General features: G+C 43.1%; 1 protein-coding gene across 2 annotated transcripts in view; it reads left to right on the forward strand.

Annotated features, from left to right (window-relative positions):
• The window catches only part of KIDINS220 (kinase D interacting substrate 220), a 164,566-nt gene that overhangs the window by 121,728 nt on the left and 21,035 nt on the right, over positions 1–21,803 (forward strand). The window contains exons 23-26 of one of the 2 annotated variants that reach the window (XM_040427504.1): positions 9,256–9,434; positions 13,363–13,586; positions 15,129–15,242; positions 17,307–17,363. In XM_040427504.1, the coding sequence (XP_040283438.1) occupies positions 9,256–9,434; positions 13,363–13,586; positions 15,129–15,242; positions 17,307–17,363 (574 nt within the window). The remainder of the gene's footprint in view (positions 1–9,255; positions 9,435–13,362; positions 13,587–15,128; positions 15,243–17,306; positions 17,364–21,803) is intronic. The other variant, XM_040427505.1, reaches the window with a different exon arrangement.

Raw genomic sequence — 21,803 nt, forward strand, 5'->3', positions numbered from 1 at the left:
CCAGGCCGAGTTACTGTTCCCCTTCCCTCCTGTGTTTAGTGTGGAGTTTTCCCCCACACTGATCGTGACACCGTGCCTCTGCTGTCTATCTTGTGGATTGTGAACCCATGCAAGTGAATAGGCCACAATACGGGCATAGGTGGCACATGTACAAGGTGGTGGCAAATTGCTCACTGTACCTGGAGAAGAACTGTGGGGATAGTCTAGTCATTGACTTGACACCTGGAGGTCCATTTACCACTACTACTAGCGCAGCCTACCAACGGCCAATTTTATTTATTTGTTTTTTTGCTTGGACATACAGCACTGCACATTAATAGTACATACAGCTTCCCTGGGACACACTGCTAAAAAAAAAAATCATTAAATCGGGTCTTGAATGCTGGCAGTTTGCTCGCCATTTCTGGAAAGAGACTTTTCATTTGCACCCGTTCAAAGACGCATCTAAAATCTGTCATCTTGTGCATTGTGCTTTTTCCACTGAACATGGAGTTCGCTGCATTTTCAATTTTGACTTGATTTGTTTTTGCAGCTCAATGTGTGAGCCTTCCATATATTGACGCCAATTGTGGAAACTTCAAATTGAGTCCACAATCTGCTCATTAATTCCTTGTGGCTCCAGATACTGATCTCTCTTCGTGCTTTGAGGCATGACTCTGGCATTGGACTCCTCGTGCTGTCTTTCATTATCTAGGAAAGCATTCCCACTCTGCAAATATTTTTCTTAATGTATTCCAGTTCTGTCCTCCGACTGCGTCTTTCTCCAAAGAAACAAATGGTTAATATTCATTTCTGTCCTTAATGGCTGGCTGCTCAGTGAACTTGATAACATTGTATTAAGCAGAAGCTTTGAGAACCCAAAATAATGTTGTACTAGGAGTTTGTATTAACCTAGATTTAGTAGTGCTGAACGCTGGGGCTAACCCTCTAATGCTTCTTAAAATCCCAATGGTGTTTGCAGGCTTCTTAATTATGATGCATAAAACCATCATCATAGTAACCTACTGTAATTTGTAAAGCTGGCTATACGTTGCTTTGCGCCTGATCTGTTGCCTGTGGGATCGTTCATACAAACCATCCCACCCACAACATGCCATACTAAACTGGCTCCCCAATTCTTGAACAGAATGGCAAATGATCGGCTGAATTTCGCCATATATTCCATAAACATGCAGTTTTGACCGACAGTGGCTGAAATTTTCCAACATGGCCGATTACAATTTTGGCAGACGATGGTGCCTTTGGTCATCGTGAACGATCACTCGTGCTAGTTTTGCAAACAGGTGGATGAAATGACTGAAATCAGCCATTCTAGCCAACTTTTATATCATGTGTATGGCCAGCATAAGACTGGAAGAAGACTATCCAGGTTAGCCTGTTCTATCCATCGAGGCGGTACATTTAAAAAAAAAAAAAAATTTTTGTTTTGTTTTGCAGTATAGAATATATAGTGGATCATGCTGTTCTACGCAGAGGCATGCAGTACAAAAATGTATACCGCATGAGTGATGTGTGCTACTTTTTGCCTACAGTGGCATACGTGGGAACCTTCCTTTGGAGGTGTATGCGGAGATCTACCGAGACAGGAGACTCAGAGATGTAATTTGTGTCACTGTGTCATGTAGATGGCCTTCAGTACATAGATGATTTGTGAGTTTCCGTAAGCAGGGCAGTGTCGTAATCTCATAATGTTACACGAAGACGTGTAAGGAAGAAGGACCTATTTTCTCAGGTTTCATAGAAACCATGCCGTACTGATAAGGGAGCAGAAATGTGCAGGACCCTCCAGGCCAGTTACTATCCAGAAGTTACTTTTAGATGACAGCTAATGAAGTGATATTTCATTGGGATGAGTGGTTTGACTGGAGATATTAATATCCCTTTTAAATGAAAGTCCCGCAGGCTAGGTCTGTTGCAATGCTCTGAGCTGTGAAAAGGCTTCTGTCATGCCTGCCGTAGGACCTGGCTGCCATCTTGTAATAAGGCAAGCTGTCTGTAATAAGCCTGTTTTTCACAGCCATATGCACATCACATTTTGCTTAGCCCGCAGACACAAAAAACTATTTATGTAAATATTCAAGAGTGGTATGGCCTTTTTGGCTTCCATCATTATGTCCACTATGGGACTTGGTGTCTGGGATATGGCGCAATATGAGTATTTATGGATGGCCTGGTTCTACAAGTTCAAGTTTATATTTATTCACCTTTGTTTTTGAGGACAACGTGAAGATAGATTACTATGCCAGTGTTAAATTATGGCCTAAAACCGGTAAAAACGGGAGGTCCCAGGCTGGTAGAAATAGCTACAGATAATAAAGTATGAATACATGTGAAGAGGGTTGGACTGGCCAAACCAGAGATCCAGAAGATCCTCTAATGAGCCCAAGCTCTGCGTGATTATGGGGGTTTTCCAATTTGCATCAACATCCTTTAAAATAGTCCTTTGAAGGTAGCTGTAATTTTGTAATGTGTTCCTTTTACCTTTTATTGCTCCTTTCCCGTTTTGGACTGTCGTCACATGACCATGTCCATGCGGCCCTTTCTTATTTCCTATGGTGATATGTCCAGAGGTGCTGGGTAGGAGGGGCTAGAAACTAGCTAGGCGTTGTTATGGTCACTGTCTGTGACTCACTGGGTGGAAGGAGCTCTAAACTGGATGGGTGTTGGGGGCGGTGCTGGAGGTGTGGCAGAGGAAGGAGAAGTGCATCATGGGTTTGGCTTGATACAGGAAGTGCTACATACAGGATGTAATAAACCAGAGGGATTTGTTTACATGGTGATAACGGGTCAGAAGAGTCCAAATCGGAAACAAAAGCATGGTGTAGATCTACATGAGCTAAGCAACTACATGAGCATGTCTGTTAAAACCATAGTAATCCCGGAAAAAAACCTTTAAAGGGGTTGTCCGAGTTATGAAATAAATAATAATAATCAAGCACTGTAAGTCTGATGGTCAGCAATATATACATAAGATAAGCAAGTTTTAGGCAAAATAACATCTAATTCCTCGTTTCCCCTCATTCTCTTTGGTCCTTTGTTTACCTGCAATAACGACAATCTCTGAGGTTTTCCTCATGAATATTCGTGCCGCTCCCCCTTCTTTGCAAAGGGAGTGAATAAAAGTGCTGCCGTGACTGAAATGTCTGACTGCTGGGATACTCAGCAGCATGATGTATGTGTAGGACTACAAGTCCCAGCTGTACAGTGACACTGCTGATGCACACAGGATCTTTCCCCTACCTGTTCTTGTGCAATGCTCTGCAGAACTCCTCCAGTCTGTCAGTTCCTGTGCCCAGCATTTGTCTCTTCACTGCCTGCAGCTGCTCAGCAAAGCTTCCAGCCCTGAGTCTGTGCTGCAGAAGGGGTTAATCTTTCCTGAAGTATCCAGTAGGAAGAAAGACACAGGGCAGAAGGCAGCAGACTGCAGTTAAGGGGGCTTGGCCAGCACAGTGATGTCTGGTGCACAGACACAGACCTGCTTCTCAGGCTTGTGTACCTCATCAGAGCAGGTAGAGAAGCTGACATCACAGGTCATGTGACCCTCAGTGAAATCTGAGAAAGGAGCCACTGCAGATGAAGTAAGTGAATTGTAAACCCCTTACATTTGATTAGTTAGAAACATAAAAAGAACAAAAAAATAACTCTGACAAACCCTTTAAAGGTCCATCATCCGGCGAACCCCTTTGGAGCTACGGAGCTGTGTCTACAGTTCTGCTGATTGTCGACAGTCACATCCCTAACTGCACAGCTGAGCACTTATAATATAGGAGACAGCTAAAGCAAATCTGTCAATGCCATTTACTACATACAACTATTCACAGCTCCAAATAGGACATTAGCATACATATCTTTACTGATGTGCACTGTGGTCAAATTATGCAGAAATAAAAGTATTAATCAATATGCAAATGAGGCGTCAAGTGTCTAATGGGCAGTACCCGTCACTGCAAGTGCTCAGGCTCGCATCCATGGCTCTGACAAACGTCCTTGTCCTGCGCTTAGTCTCTGCAGCGTCCATGTGTTTTCAATAAGGAGAAGAGACTTTACGCTTAAAGAACACTTGTACTAATATAGTCTCAGTTACGACACAGTCCCTGAACACTTCTCTCATGTCACAGGAGGACGGGCAGAGGGAATGTGACTAGTCCATGGGCATGTGATGTGTCCATAGACCTCTGTACGTGCAGCTTCTCAAATATCTATAAACTGTTATTTAGTCAGATTTTTACATGGTCGTGCTGCGATTTTACAGCTAACTTCGGGGCAACTCCTTCCCGCCTTTGGGCTTTTAAAGAGGAAGGTGATGAAGTCTCTTCCTTCAGCCCCTAAAAAATGTCCCTTTGCAATCAGCCATTGGCAAGTAGCTGTAAGTAGACCCAGCAGTCCGCAGGCCGTCCGCAGTACTTCACTAGGACTCACCGCTGGTTTTACCGCAGGTTTATTACTACATACGTACGTGATCTCACTGTGACATTAATTATTGCATAAGATATTCTTCTCAAAGGGGAGAATTTTCTGCTGTGCTAAAAAATATTTAGTGCGGCCTTTGATTCTAACGTGGAGTTTAGATGGTTGTCTGTTTGACTCAGTCTCTCCTAAGGCCATACATATGCGTTCTCAACAGTTGCATATCTACTGTGAGAGGATAGGATTGGCCATGTAGAAATCCAATATAACCGATTCTTCTTTCCCTCTGACATCTATTGGGGAAGCGTCAGGACATCTCCTTCTCATTAGATGTTCAGTGGTTAAGCCGCAACAGCGGGTTTGACCAAAATTCATCTAATGTCTAGGGGCTGTGATGGCTAACCTCCGGCACTCCAGCTGTGGTAAAACTACAACTCCCAAGATGCACACTTGCTTGGCTGTTCTCAGAACGCCACAGAAATGAATGGAGCATGCTGGGAGTCGTAGTTTCACCACAGCTGGAGTGCCGGAGATTAGCCATCACTGCTCTAGGGCCACCTTTAGAGTAAATTTCATGCTGGTGAAGCCATCATCCCTCGCAGATGTTTTTGACCCATCTGGCCACACTGATAGGTAGTTTGGCTGGGGAAATGCCAACGTGCTAGCAGGCACATATTTCAGGTCCTAAAATTAAGATGATTATAGTAATTAGATGATAATACATTTTTTTGTACACACGTGGCTTTTTGGGAAATGTTCCAAAGCTGGCGTGAAGCTGAACTTTCTTCTACAGCAGATAGAACCTCCTGTCACTACTTATGTAAGTACAGCTGCTCTGGAGGGTGTTGGTTCTCCTTGAAGAGAACCAGCGTTGTGTGGAGACTTATTTCTTGGGGAATGTTCTTGGGGAGCAAAAATATGCAAATTAGTTTTCCTCCACCTAGATAGAGAACCTGTCTCTCCTATGTTATTTGGTGAATTAGATGGGAAGACACACGGTTGACCCTGCTGAATGCACTTGGAGGTTAGACCACGTGTTAAAGAGAGACCTTGCGGTGGCCTGGCCTGTAATGATCTAGTGATGAAAATGGTTTTCTCCTTCCATGTAGCATCTTAGCTGCAGACAGAACAGCCCTGCCTGTAATGAAGCCCGTTCGCTGCCTGTTTTCTTACTGTATGGTATTTAGTTCCTACAGAGCATTTAGATGCTTGTGACCTTCGTAAATCAGTTCATTTTCGGCCTTCCTCACAATGGCTGCATTGTGCTCATAATAAAGCTTTGTACGAACAGGTTTTAGCAGAACTGGAATTAGAGGGAAACTAATACACTTCATGTGACTTGTCAGCTGGGGCTTTTCAGTCCAGTCTTTCACATCTTATCGCGCTTGGATTTTATGCCTTGTAGATGCCAGATAGGAAAGACTTTTTATGCTTTTAGCCATTACTTTCAGCTGAAGGACGACTGCTTTGTGAAACCTAATGAATAAAATCATGAAAAACGTGCAGGATATGGACAGCTTTGCACTGATTTGTTGTTCATTTGCTTCCTAAATGTAGAAGTAAGAACTTTCTACAGTCTTCATTAAAATCTTCCTATTGTGTTCCTTGTGCAGAGTGTGTAAATCTTCCATCGTGCTGTTGGTGCTGCTGATGTTAGGGTTGTCTGGTGTTTAATGTTGATTACCTATCCTCATCGATGGTGGTCCGACTCCAGACACACCGGACGATCAGCTGTATAAAGAGGCTGCGGTGCTTCATTCATCAGTCATGTGCCCTAGGGGCAGCTCTGTCCCTTTCAGGTGAATGGGGCTGAGCCACAGTACCAAGCACCGCTGCTAACCATTGAATGATGCTGTCCTTCGAAAGCTTTGAGGAGGCTGCGGCGCCTCTTGAAGCTGGTGCAGGCTGTCAGACCACCACCGGTCATGTATTGGAGTTGAGCTGCAATACCAAGCACAGCTGCTATCCAGTATAAGGCACTATGCTTTATAAGTTGTAAGGAGGCACTCACCGGAGCATAGAGGCCTCTTGAAGCAGCTGATCGGTGGGGTTGCTGGGTATTAGACCCACCATTGGTCAGGGATTGATCGTGCTGAACTGCAATACCAAGCACCGATGTTCTCCAATGGATAGCGCAGTGCATGGTAATTTGTGAGGAGGCTGTAGTACTCAGCATAACGCTGTAGTCTCTTGAAGCAGCTGATTGGCGCGGTTGCCGGCTGTCAGACGCCTGCCGATCAGGTATTGATGACCTATCCTCAAAGACCCCTTTCATTTATCAGAGCTCTGTTCTTGTCTATGACATATCTCTCTATGCCCTGCTTCACCCTTCTCAGTGTTAGTGATAGCAGCAGGGTAAGGGGAAGAAGTTGCAGATGGCTGATCTGAGTTTGAAGAGGAGGGAAAGCAGCCAAGGAGGGCAGCTCACACAGGCTGTAGATGGGGAAGAAAGCACATGCAAGGCAGTTTGCAAGGGGAAGACAGCAGCATTCTGGACACGCAGATCCAACATGTATTACTGGGAGGGACATGTCCACTAGAAAAGTCTGGAAACATATATTTATTTATTTTTTACTCAATGTAACCATCAACATATGTAAAAATCATGTTTCTGTGCCAGAGATGTCCATAGCATTTAAAGGGCTATCCATGATTGAAAAAAACTGATTCCTTTAAAAAAAAAGTGCCATACTAGCTCCACTGAGGTTATGTTTACACGTTGCAGTGCTTTTTTGCCGTAGTTTTCTGTATGCAGTTTAGCTGCAATACCACAGACATTCTGTAGACAGGTGTGAATGTGAAGCATGCATTCAAAGAGGTTGTCCGGCTTCAGAGCTGAACCCGGACATAAGCTCCCCTTCACACATTTAGGCCTCCTGCACACGACCGTATGGCTTTTTCAGTGTTTTGCAGTCCGTTTTTCACGGATCCGTTCCGTTTTTTGTTTCCGTTTTTCCGTTCTGTTTTTCTGTATGGCATATACAGTAATTACATAGATAAAATTGGGCTGGGCATAACATTTTCAATAGATGGGTCCGCAAAAAACGGAACAACGTATGTGTTCAGTTTTTTTGCGGACCCATTGACTTGAATAGAGCCACGGAACGTGATTTGGACATGTTCTATCTTTAAACGGAAACGGAATGCATACGGAGTACATTCGGTTTTTTTTGCGGAACCATTGAAATGAATGGTTCCGTATACGGACTGTATATGGAACGCAAAAAACGGCCATTAAACGGGTAAAAAAAACTGTCTTGTGCAGGAGGCCTTAGCCTGTATCAGTGGAGCATCTGAGCGTTTCTTCCTCCGATGCTCCCTCTTGCCCTGCACTGCGTAGCGTAGGACAAGGGCTGTTGGTTTACTGCCGGTGACGCACCCAGTTTTTTCAGTATGCTAGACGGAGGTTTCCGCCTAGCAGTGATCCCGGTGATGTCACAGAACCTGTAAAACACCCCAGGGCAGCGCTAAAGACTGCCCATTTGTGCCAGTGACATCACCGGGCTCACTGCTAAGTGGAAGCTTCCGCCTAGCATACCCATAAGAAGCCTGGTACTTCACCGCTGGTGAAGAAAAAGCCCTTGTCCTGTGCAGTGCAGCATAGGGAGCTTCGGAGCAAGAAATGCTCCAATGATGCAGGCTAAATGTGCGAAGGGGAGCTTATGTCCATTTTCAGCTCTGAACCCAGACAACCCCTTTCATGTGTCCAATTTCAGTTCACACCTGACAGATTTGCAGCAGAAATTTCTGCGACCGGTTTCCTATGTACATGCTGTGGAAATCATCCCATACAGATGTATCAAACAGGTTTTCACAATGTGATAGAAAGTTGTACTACAAATCTGTCAAGTGTGAGCGCACCCTTAGGGGTGGTCCACAAAGAACAATTTCCTTTAAAGTGATCATACGAGATCTGAGCAGAACAGGAAGCGTCGGCCCATCATCAGGCTCGGTGGTCAGAGTGAAAACTGCAAGATTTACTGATTTATTTATTTACAGATAATGACACAGACAATTACAAAATACTAAATTAATTTAAAATAATGTTTAACATCGAAACTGAAACTTTAGGTCATTTCCCTTTAAGTCTCCACAGCACACTGCCAGAGAACTTTTAGTTGCCTCCCCCACTGAAGTGATTTCCTTTTTAATAGGTTTTTTTCCCCCCTAAACGATATTAAGTGACCCTTGTATTATGGCAGGGAATTGAGTGGAATCAGCACTAGTTGACTGCTTATTTTGCACTTTTCCCTAAGCAATATTGTTTTTTTATTCTCTTTAGTAGATCTGTTATTGCTTGGTACTTAAATCTGGATTTACTAGTTTCCTCATAAACATTACGGCTTATTGCTCATAAACTTGTGAAATATTCTTTAATTTTTCATGTGTGCCGATGCTCATTTCTGTGCTGTGATATCCCATATTTCCAGTTTGCTCTGCTCCTGTTCTGTCAGACGATGCAGAACAATATTTTTGTGTTGATTCCTGCATCTGTCTGCGCAATATGTTAGGATTAATAAAGTTGTGTTCATTTGTAAAGTTCGGAGTCGTTTCGGGAATGCTGTAGAACAGGAGATTTAAGGTTTATTGCGTGGATCCTGAGAATGATCTGGGACGGATCCATTTTCGTGTCCAGGTTGATTCTGATGGAGTCCATTCAGTTTGGAGCTCCGCAGCTGTAGAATACACGGTCTGTCAAAAATACCGCCGAAGAAAATGGAGAGCCTTACGAGTAATATTGTAAAGACTGAAAATTGAAAAAGTTAGAGAGAGATCATTATTCTTTGCTTGTGATATAAATGTTTCTGATATTTAGATTTTTCCATAATTTTTTTTTTTTTTAACTAGAATTTCCAAAAATATTCCTACAACCAAGGATGTGGAGCCCTTATTGGAAATTGATGGCGACATTAGGAGTTTTGAAGTGTTCCTGTCCTCCAGAACACCGGTTCTTGTGGCACGAGACGTGAAGACTTTCTTACCCTGTACAGTAAATTTGGATCCAAAACTCTGCGAAATAATTGCAGGTAACATTTTAGATTTTATAACTTTCCGGTATGGATCAGCATATATTTAAAGGGTGTGTCCTTTTTGTAATAAATTAGCTCTGATATGCTCCATGGTCTCTGTGTTACCATTGTTGTCATTGAGCACTGGGGATCTGGGTTTGAATCCGACCTAAGATAGCATGTGCATTGAGTTTGTAATTTCTCCTTGTGTTTGCATAGATTTACTCCCAGGAATCCTGATGCCTTCCAGGCTGCCAAAAAGATAGTGACAGGATAGATAGGTTGTCTAGGGTTGAAAAACTGTACATAAAAACAAAACAAACAAAAAAACAGTTCTCACCAGGTCAATCTCTGCAGCTCTGGATGTGCTGGTCTTTATTTACAATGCCCTACATGAATGTGACTCCTGTAGCCAATCATTGGTTTCAGTAGTGGCTTTTGAGGTCAGTGATTGGCTGGACAAGTAAACGAAGGTCTGCGGGACCACTGGAACGGCAGGGAATTTACCAGGTGAGTAATGATTTTTTTTAAAAAATTTTTTTCTCACATTCTCTGCTTTTAGTTAATCTTTCTCAAATCCTATTACTATATTTTTGGAGATTTCCTTGGTCTATCCAGGGGATAGATCATCAGTTAAAAAATCTCGGCAACCCCTTTTAAATGGGGTTTCTGTCATTTTTATAGAAGCAATTTCCTCAAAATTCAACATACACTGAGCAAAAATATAAACGCAACACTTTCGGTTTTGCTCCCATTTTGCATCAGCTGAACTCAAAGATCTGAAACATTTTCTACATACACAAGAGACCCATTACTCTCAAATATCTTTCATAAATCTGTGTTAGTGAGCACTTCTCCTTTGCCGAGATAATCCATCCCACCTCACAGGTGTGGCATATCAAGGTGCTGATTAGACAGCATGAATATTGCACAGGTGTGCCTTAGACTGTCCACAATAAAAGGCCACTCTGAAATGTGCACAGCCTTACTGGTGGGGGGTCAGAAAACCAGTCAGTATCTTGTGTGGCCACCATCTGCCTCACGCAGTGCAACACATCTCCGTCGTATAGAGTTGATCAGGTTGTTGATTGTGGCCTGTGGAATGTTGGTCCACTCCTCTTCAATAGCTGTGCGAAGTTGCAGAATATTGGCAGGAACTGGAACACGCTGTCGTATACGCCGATCCAGAGCATCCCAAACATGCTCAATGGGTGACATGTCCGATGAGTATGCTGGCCATGCAAGTACTGGGATGTTTTCAGCTTCCAGGAATTGGGGCCGTGCATTATCATGCTGCAACATGAGGTGATGGTCGTGGATGAATGGCACAACAATGGGCCTCAGGATCTTGTCACGGTATCTCTGTGCATTCAAAATGCCCTCAATAAAATGCACCTGTGTTCGCTGTCCATAACATACGCCTGCCTATACCATAACCCCACCGCCACCATGGGCCACTCGATCAACAACGTTGACGTCAGCAAACCGCTCACCCACACAACGCCACCCACGCTGTCTGCCCTGAACAGTGAGAACCGGGACTCATCCATGAACAGAACGCCTCTCCAACGTGCCAGGCGCCATCAAATGTGAGCATTTGCCCACTCAAGTCGGTTACGACGAGGAATTGCAGTCAGGTACAGACCCCGATGAGGATGACGAGCATGCAGAGCAAATGAGTTTGTGAGAAATTCTTTGGTTATTAAAACCGATTGTTGCTGCAGCTGTCCGGGTGGCTGGTCTCAGACGATCATGGAGGTGAATATGCTGGATGTGGAGGTCCTGGGCTGGTGTGGTTACACGTGGTCTGCGGTTGTGAGGCCGGTTAGATGTACTGCCAAATTCTCTGAAACGCCTTTGGAGACGGCTTATGGTAGAGAAATGAACATTCATTGCACGGGCAACAGCTCTGGTAGACATTCCTGCAGTCAGCATGCCAATTGCGCGCTCCCTCCAATGTTGCAACATCTGTGGCATTGTTCTGTGTGATCAAACTGCACATTTCAGAGTGGACTTTTATTGTGGGCAGTCTAAGACACACCTGTGCAATATTCATGCTATCTAATCAGCACCTTGATATGCCACACCTGTGAGGTGGGATGGATTATCTCGGCAAAGGAGAAGTGCTCACTAACACAGATTTGTGAACAATATTTGAGAGTAATGGGTCTTTTGGGAGCAAAACCGAAAGTGTTGCGTTTTATATTTTTGTTCAGTGTACAATCTATGGAAGAAAGTGCTTAACCACTTAGTGACCACCAATACGCCTTTTTACGGTGGTCACTATGGGGCCTTAGAGAGCTTCTGTCTTCCATCGGCACCACATAAATGCGATTGCAGGGTGAAAAACAATTCCAATATAAAAATATATGTTTTTTTTTTTTTTTCATTGAAAATACACTTTCAATTCAATGTTCAAAAATTTCAATGTTTGGTATCGCTGCGTCCGTAACGACCCGCACTACACAAATTTCATGTAAATTATCCACTACAGTGAACACAGTAAAAAAGAAACAAAAAAAATATTGAAGAATTGCTAATTTATTCATAGCCGCCACTGAAAAAACGTAATAACAGGCGATCAAAAAGCGTAATTTACCCCAAAATGATACCAATGAAAACTACAAATTGTCCCTGAAAAATCAAGCCCTCACACAACTCCATAGAAAGAAAAATAAAAAGGTTTTATTGCACAAAAGTAATAAAAGGTTAAAAAACTAAAACAAAAAAAAACTATATTTGGTATCGCTGTAATCGTACTGACCTAGAGAATAAAGATGTTATGTTATTTATACAGAAAAATGAACACTGTAAAGTTTACAATGTAAAAACTCAGTGGCAGTATTGCTGTTTTTTTCCCCCATCTCCCTCCCAGAAAGGGTTAATAAAAGTTAATCAGAAAGTTGTGTGTACCCCAAAATGGCACCATTGTCCCGTAAAAAAACAAGCCGTCATACAGCTACATAGTCTGACAAAAAAAAAAGTTAGAGCTCTTGGAAGACGACATTGAAAAAGGGGAGAAAAATTATTGGTCAGTAAGGCCCAAAACAGGCTGGTCACGAAGGGGTTAAATTAAAAAATGTCACCCAAATTCCTTAGAATATAAAAGGCGTTGTCTGGTTTTAGCAGGAAAATGGACAACGCTGGCAAATGCCCTAGAATTTAAAATAAAGGCTAGATCCAGTGCCACTGCTCCAGTGCACCCGCTGGGCACTGTTCACCAAGCTGCAGCCAGTCACCAGTCTCTGCAGTGATGGACGATTGGTCTATATAGGGGGGTGAAATCCATCCCTACCAGCGGTGAGAAGCTCTCTTTCTGATATCTTCCAAATCATCAATATCATAATCATTACTCTTGAGATCAGTCCTTCATTATTTTCTTCTAGTAAAGGAACAGATAGCGTTTACCACTCATGGCCATAGGGGTGTGCAGAGGCAGATGTCTGACCAACTGTGCCTATAAGATGGGCTGCGGCACTGTAACACAGGACGTTCTCTCTCTTAGGATGTTAGGATTACCGCAAATATGTTCTTTGTATAATTTGAAGTTGTATATTATTTCTTACACTTCCTGTAGTTGTTTCCACACAGTCACAACCTACACGGCCAGGTCCACTGGGTAACAATCTGTCCACACACACGTGCACGGCTCGGTACAAACCGTAGCTCTAATAATGCCCATTAGTCGGCTGATCAGATCGCTTATGTGAGCATGAAATTACTCGCTGGAGTAATTCGTAATCAGGGTATGTGCTGCTGACAGTGTAAAAGTACGGAGGATGAATGATCGTAGTAATGATTGTCTCCCATGCGCTTTATATCAGCCTAAGTAAAAGCAGCAATTGCCTCAAGAAAGTGCTTAAATAAAAAAATGCTTCCTAGGTATTATTTTTGAATACCGTTTGTGCTTTTGGATAAATTTTTATCTATGCCGTTCACTTTTCAGACGTGCGAGCTGCCCGAGACCAGATGAATATTGGAGGCTTTCCCTATCCTCCTTTACCATTGCAAGATGTTCCACCCAGGCCAGTCTCCGTGTTCAGCCAGCCGCCCTCTGTCTGCTCCTCCACATCATTCAACGGTCCGTTCCCCGGCGGTGTTGTGTCTCCACAACCGCCGAGCAGTTATTATAGCGGCATGACAGGACCTCAGCACCCATTCTATAACCGGGTAAGACACCTATTCTTCTTTATAACCTAAATCTAGATGTGCATGAGTGTATAAATATGGAAAACACCAACAATCATTGGGATTTATACTTACTCTGTCACCTATATATCAAAGGGGATTTAGACGGCTAAAGAAAGTGACTTTTAAAAATACCTTGGGTATGGTATATTTATACCATTATATTGTGCAAAGAGACATACAATTCCTTGAATTTCTTACAGGGGATTAGTAACCCCCATGAAGACATTCATAGTGACAGGATAGAGAGAAGGATTCAAAGGAGAGGACCAAGGTCTTATAGAGAGGGCAACGGCAGATAAAGCTCACCCTGGTTGCCCTACAGACTGCTTGGTGGAGGTTCCCTGTCCCCGAACCTAATCCTATCCAGTCCCTGTTGAACCCTAACAAGGGGAAGATAATTACATAAAGAGTGACAACGGTTATCCCAGAGAATGGGTACCGCTGAAGCTCTCCAGATAGAAAAACGAGACCCTATAGGGGAGATTTTATAAATCAGAAACAAACATCTACAGCATTACAAATGACCCAATACATTGTTTAGCATCTATATACTGAAGCTCGAATTAAATACATGACACATTCCTGGGGGCCACATACAGATCACAATGTTATTCTGTGCTGCCACCATCCACATGATCACAAGAAATGCTTCTCCATGTCCGGTGGCTGCTCACATGCCAGAGAAAAGAGGAGTGCGGTATATCATGGGAACAGAGACTGGTAAGTACTAGTGGTGCACTGTTTGCCCATCTCTGGGACACCATACATTGGCAGAATGGGGGTGTCATGGCTTCTCTGCAGCACCTGGTGGCCAGGCTTGCATGCAGCGGTCTATTGTTTTTAGTTTATGGGAGAAATGAAACATTAATGCTAATTCGGCATTTGACATAAACTACAAGAGAGAGTCACATACATGCAGGTGCTCTTCCATCCGCAAGAGAAGGGGACTCCCTATCTCTCACTGTATAGGAGTCCTAGAAGTGCAACTAGCACCTATGAAATACTTCTGTCAAGGGACGATACCCCTTTACATTTTATTGCATTCCTTGGATCTAGTTGAGTCTGACAATGTGGCCCATGAACCGGAAGATATTGCGCATACCTGCTTAAAGGAACAGTCCAGAGAGTGGTGGTAGGATGTTTTTGAACCCCTGTGTCATGTATCTCCTCTGCAGGCCCTGCTCTAGGTATTACACAATTCAGATATTTTATTCATCTGGTGGAGGAGTTTTAGGATAGCGTCCTATTTCCAAGCATCTTTTTGTCCTGTAATTGGCTGTGATTACACTGTAGGATAACAACCGAAGGTCTGTGTGTATGGGCATATCCTATATCAGTTTATTTACCCTTTGCTGATATTATAATTTTCGTTATTTCCTTTGATTAATGTATTATTTTTATCCTTCACTGTTAAGCTTCACTTGTTATCATTATTTTCTTTGTATCATGTTTCCATTTTGTTTTATTCCTTTTTTTTGAATTTTTTTTTTATTCCCACATCTTTTCTGTTCTTTTCCATAGCCATTCTTTGCACCTCATGTTTACATGCCAAGGTATTACTTTGGCAACCCCCAACATCCCATGTCACGTCCACCTGTAAAATACAGTTTATCCAGAGATCAAACCACTGGCCTTGTAAGTATTCAGTAGGATATTCATGTCACTAACTGTGGAAACTGCGCTCAATGTTCGCTCCGGATTAACACACCCTGTTAATGTCTGGGAATGAGCTTCGACTGTGGTGAAGGGTGGCTTTCAGAATTAGTTTTTCTTTTCTTTTTTTTCCATTTATATAAAATATACTGTTGCTAATGGTTGTATGTAATATTTGGAACCATCAATTCAGGTTGTCTGGTTTAGAAAAACTTTTTAAAGAAAAACAATACTCTATTAGTGAATTCAGAGTTAAAAGGGGGTTTCCGAGACCTTACAACTGACGATGTGTCCTTTGGATGGTAAACTATATCTTACTTAAAATTATCCTTTTTGATATTGAGAGGACTATACATACTCATTTGTTACAATTTTGGCCATATTACTGCAGTGTTGCCCAGTTTTAGAAATAATTAAAATATAAAGAACCGCTAACTCTAGGGTAGTGATTATTTTCTTTCGGTTAAAAGGGTTTTCCAAGAGTATAGAAAATCTAGGAAAGTACCTTTTGAGTCTGAATGTTAATGCCACCATAGCTCAGAATTGGTTATTATTTTACTTTCATTATCTTGCCTGTGCTGCACCTTTGTTTTGATGCTGCCAGGGCTTGCTGTAGGATTACCAACGTGACTGCAGTTTCCATGATTCCTCTGTCCTCTCACAGACATTGCCTCTACTACCATGTCTTCGCAGCATGTGAAACACAATCTTTTTGAGAGAGGGAAGTAGGAGGGAGAGCATGGAACAGTAGATATAATATGAACTTTGTGGTCCTGTACTACAGGGAAGGGTGAGAGATATAAACCAGGAGCATGGTGATGTGGCTGCGTTTAAGCCCAGGTTTACATCACCATCATTCTTTTCCGTTAGAGGAGCAGAACAACGAAAATAACAGATGTGCCGGATAGGGCAAATAACTGACCTGAACGGAGCTGAACAGACTCTATTGACTACAATGAAGTCTGTTCAGTTTCCTAATTTTTTAGCGGAATCCACAGTATATCTGACCAAAATCTGCTTTAAATAGTATGGACCTTGCTGCAGATTTTGCTGTTGAAATGGTGCAGATTTTCTGCAGATTTCACCCTCTGCATTGCAAAAGGGGAATTTCGCAACCATAATTAAAATTAAAACGTCTGTGCTGTAAACACTGGATATTTCAGGTCACCTGTTCAGTAATTTAAACATTTTTAATGAAAAAAAAAAAAGAGTAAGATTCTAAGGACTCCCACCAACCCTCCCAGTTAGCCATTTCTGTTATCAACCAGCCCACACCCTCCAAAAAGTCCTAAAGGGAACCTGTCACCACCATAATGATCCCCCCACCGCCCAGAGCACCGCACAATTTTGGTCATCATCTCCCCAGTGATGTTGTGGCTAGTTTGTCCGTTTGATAACTCAGCTGCAAAACCACTTTACCCCCACCCCCCATACGGACTGTTTAATGTCAAGGAGGCAGCGGTCATCGCGCTCCAAGTCAAGCTTTCCTCACCTTGATGGATGTCTCTGAGATGCCCTTTGATTGTGCGCAAGCTCAGAGACTTCGATCAAGAGTGAAGAGGCAGGATAGGGGCACTGCAAGGTTGACTTGGAGCACCCAGACCACTGCCCTCTTGACTTCAATTGGCACAGTTGCATATTGCGTACAGGGGGAATAAAGTGTTTTTTTTTTATCCATTTGATAAATTATGCACTGGATACCCTTAAATATCTTTGTGGACATGATGACCAGAGCTGTGAAGTACTGCGGCTGGCTGGGGTGACAGGTTTCCTTCAATTGTGTTGATATGCTAGTGATATGTGGAATCCAAACTAATGCAGACAGATGGGTGACCACACTCGTGACAAGCCTGACTTTTTCTCCTGTACTCTGCGATTCCGTCTGGTAACACCCGGAAAGTAGTCCTCCCAGATCACCTCTGCTACACAACTATGCAACTAAAATTTCATTATGGTTGTAGCCCCATGTCTCCATGCTCTTTATTGGTAGGATGTCTATCACTGTGGAGGTCTCTTTCAGACTGTGCACATTGTTGTGTTGCTTAGGACATTATTGAAGAAGATTCAGCAGAGACGCTGCCTTCTCCCACACTCTCTCCTCTGGTAAAGCCTGCAGTAGTGTGGTGGTGTGCCGTGCCATCCCATTGCTTTAGGATCAGTCCCATTAATGCTTTCATTACTAACTGTGCATCATGGTTGTCCTACATGAACTAGACTAGAAAACTAATTGTGTGACTCACTAGTGTGTCGTATCTGGTCCTTTCTGGTTTAATACAGTATGAGTTTAATGAACCAATATATGTAATTATAATACACATTTGCATTGTAGTACTTCCAAATGGAGCCTGAAGAAGGGAGGGATTATTTCATCGCTTACATGTCCTGTGTCATATCCTAAGCTCTATTCATACTGCAATGTGCTTTTAGCGTATGCACTGGGAAAGATCCCAGCACTTGTGCCAAACTTATCCATAGGGTCCCATTCAGTGAATGGATGCCAAATGAGTTTGCTTTTGGCATGAGCTGAGCTAGTATACCTTGGTATAGATTTTTCTCAACTAGTAGCCTACACCATTACATACCAAGGCATCCAGTAAAAACGTCCTTCCGACTTAGAGTGCAGAGGCAGTTTGAGCAGATCCTCGTATTGTGGTCTTCTTCCTTTTGTCCTCGTAAGTTGTTGATTCACATTGAATTGTAGATTAGGTTGTAGATCAGAACAGAGGTTGTAGATTAAATTGTAGCAGATAGATCAGATTTTAACTCGTTGATAGATTTCATGGCCATACATCGTCAAATTCTGATATTCAGTCTACCAAGCAAGTGATAGGATGAATTGCTTAGCCATCACATGTTCGGCCACATTGGACAAGGTCCGGCTGTACAACTTCCAGGTGCTTATCCTTTTACGTGTGGAAAGTAGTATCGGCATCCTCATGTTATGGTGCCTTTTTTAGGCAGTACAGTATTGTGATAGGATCCATCAACCATGGTTCTGGCTGTCCCATCTCAAAGAGCGTGACTATGTTATTCAGATACCCGAAGATGGACCAGCATTCTATGAAAGCGATGACCTCCAAGCTCTCAGCACCTCTCTTGCTGCTTTTTGTATTGTTTTAGTACATGGTCTTTACAGAGATTCAGATCATTAGACATTTCTGATAACCGATGAGGGGAGGTGAACTTAAGGTAAGTGTGGTCTTGGAGCTGGCAGATTCCACCACCCCACACACATGGACCTTGTACACGGGGAGATTTTTGTGTGAAATGCTGCAGTGTTGAGTGAAAGTTCTCAGCCTTTGAGTAGAGAAAACGTGTAGAGAGAGATGTTCTCCCGTCGTTGGCCTAACAATTATCATTACAAGATAAATGTGTGTTGTTTGATCGTCAGCGATCGGCACTTGGTTTCACCAATTCACTAATTTATTGAGATATTTATCGAGAATGAATATTCACACAAATGCTCATTCCCGATAACTGGTCTGTGTAAATGCACCGGCGATCACTCGAGAAATGTCGTTTCTCTGGTCATCCATACTTTTTGTAGCACATGAAATCCTAGTTTTTGGGCAGCACATTACCCTCAGTAAACAGGCATGTGCTGCCAACAAACAATGAATCTGTACGAGGATGAATGATCATAGCATTGATCTTTCATTCCCATGCAAAAGAGATGATTCCTGTATGTGAGTAAATCTTTCCTGAGTGGTCAGTGATCGTGAATCGACAGTCCATTCCTGACCACTGTCCTGAGTATGGGGCTTACTCTCTGTGATATATCAATGTGTATGACCCCCAGAATACAACAAATGGGACATATGAATGTAGAAATAGCTAGTTCTCCACATACTTACAGTACTGCATACAGATATTACACTGTGACAATTCTTTAGCTCTGCAGATAAACCCTCTCCCCCACTGCTGAAAAGAAAATGGAAGAGTTAGGAATAGAGTCAGGTCAAGAACAAGATGGCATTCTGGCCATAAGGGTCATTGAGACATCTCACCATGCATGCCTTTCTTTGGAATGAGCTGGGATGGATACATTTTAAGGGCAACGGTCTCCATGTGTCACGTTAACTATTGTGGAACCACAACCTCCATCATGCCCTGACAGCTGGAGGTTGTCACATCTGGAGAGCCACAGGTTGGTAACCTTAAGGCCCCTTTCACACGAGCAAGTATCCCGCGCGGGCGCAATGTGTGATGCGCCCACACGGAATCCGGACCCATTCATTTCAATGTGGCTGTGTACATGTGCGTTGGTTTTCACGCATCACTTATGCGTTGAGTGAAAATCGCAGCATGTTCTATATTCTGCGATTTTTCACACAACGCTGGCCCCGTAGAAGTGAATGGAGTTGCATGAAAATCGCATCGCATCCGCAGCAAGTGCAGATGCGATGCGTTTTTCACGGATGGTTGCTAAGAGATGTTTGTATACATTCAGTTTTTTATCCCGTGCGTGCAAGACTCATCAAAACTGGATGACTTTGCCTGCAAAATTGTGCATTTTTCACTGAATGCATCCGGAGCCAATCCGGACACCCTCGTCTGCAAGGGGCCTTAGGCTGGTTTCACACCTATGTTGTTTCTGTTCTGCTCTGACATAGGAGCTGAACAATGAAAATGATGGCGGTGTTGGATCCGGACACCAATGGCACCCAACGGACCACATTGACCATAATAGGGTCTGTCAGTTTTCTGTTATTGTGTCCGTTCTTTTAATGGACAAGATAGTCAAACGTGCTGCGCTATTTTTTTTCTGGCATTTTTGTTCGAATCTGCAACTTTATGCATTTGGAAGTCGAATTCAAGGTAGTGAACACTCAATTATGAATGATTAAAGGGGTTGTCCTACAATATAAACATATTCCCTATCCCTAAACTTCTGCAACCTCCACCGATCAGGAGAAGAGTACAGTAAGGTGAGAACCAGTGCACCATGGACAAGAAATTTTTGCGATTTAAATACAGCTACTTGACAATTGACTGCACCCGCAGTTCCGCAAAATCCGGATACCGGCCATGCACATGCTGCAACATCTTTGTAAGAACTGCCTATTCTTGTCCGCAAAACGGATAATAATAGGACTTGTTCTATAATTTGCCGAATGGCTGCATGGATGCGGACAGCACACAGATGGCATCCGTGTGCCACCTGCATTTTTTGCGGCCCCCTAGAAATGAATTGGTGTGTGCAGTCAGCAAAAAAATGCAGATCGGACACGGACCGAAATTAGTCGTGTGCTTGAGGCCTTAGGGATAAATACCTGATCCCAGCAGTCAGACCCCCACAGATCACAAGAAAAGGGCATGGGGGGAGTCCCATGTTCCCGTATTAATGTGGCATCAGAGACTGCTGGAGATATCCGAGTAGAATGCTAGGCTATTACTGGCTATCCCATAGAAAATGAATGAATGCCAGCACATGTGCTCGATCTGCTGCTGCTCCTTTCATATTGATCTGTGGGGTTCCACCTGCTGGGGTCAGTCCAGATATTTACCCCTTATCCTTTAAGGCTACTTACACACTAGTGTTGTTAGAATCCGGCAGGCAGTTCCGTATGCAAACGGATCTTTTTTTTTTCGGATCAGTTAGACGGATCTGGTGATATACCGGATCCATCTCATCCGGTTTCAAAAGGAATAACGGATCTGGTATTTACCTTTTTTTTTAAAAAACCGGATCCGGCAAAGCAGCAATTTCCAGAACACTTGGTACCGAATCACCGGCATTAATACATCCCTATGGAAATTAAAGCCGGATACGGCAAGTGCAGTATTGTTCCGGTCAAATACCGTACAAGGGACAGAACGGAAGATATCCTGATGCATACTGAACGGATTGCTTTCCATTCAGAACGCATTAGGACAAAACTGATGTTTTTTTTCCGGTATTGAGACCCTTTACCGGATTTCAATACCGGAAAAGAATAACGCTAGTGTGAAAGTACCCTATGGGAGGTTTTTTCATCTCTTAGATCAACTGTAATAGCTGTATTTGCAAAAATCTCTCGGCCATGGTGCACTGGTTCTCTTCCCACTACCCATTTTGGAAGGTTATGTGGACGTAACATGAGTGCTGGATATTTGGAGTTCCTAATATGTAGACAGGATATTCAAGCCAAGAGAAAACTTCATTGCTTTGGGAAGAACCTGTTAGCATATCCATGCAGGCAAATTGAGTGGTTTTCTTGGGAGCAAATAGTCCTGTGTCAGCCAGTATATTATGATCATGAAATCTGCTCAGCCTTACATTCCTGGTCGCCTAGAGCCTGTTTTCCACATTGAACAAGAACATAACAGCCTGTGCCTCGTGCCAGGATAACCCTCTTACTGCAGTCATTTGAAGCCATACTGTTGCTGAGTCTGTGCCCGAGCAGCTTACAGCCCTCACTGGGCCTTTTCCGTGGTTGGGATTATACTTACAATAATCAAGCGGCAGAAATAGCGTGCAATGCTTTTATGTAGAAACCTGTTCACCCTGGATGGTAGCACTCAGTAATGGATGCCGTAAAGACATCTACTGGGCATTGGGTT

Source organism: Bufo bufo, chromosome 4 (assembly GCF_905171765.1).
Source record: "Bufo bufo chromosome 4, aBufBuf1.1, whole genome shotgun sequence".
NCBI classification, from domain to species: domain Eukaryota; kingdom Metazoa; phylum Chordata; class Amphibia; order Anura; family Bufonidae; genus Bufo; species Bufo bufo.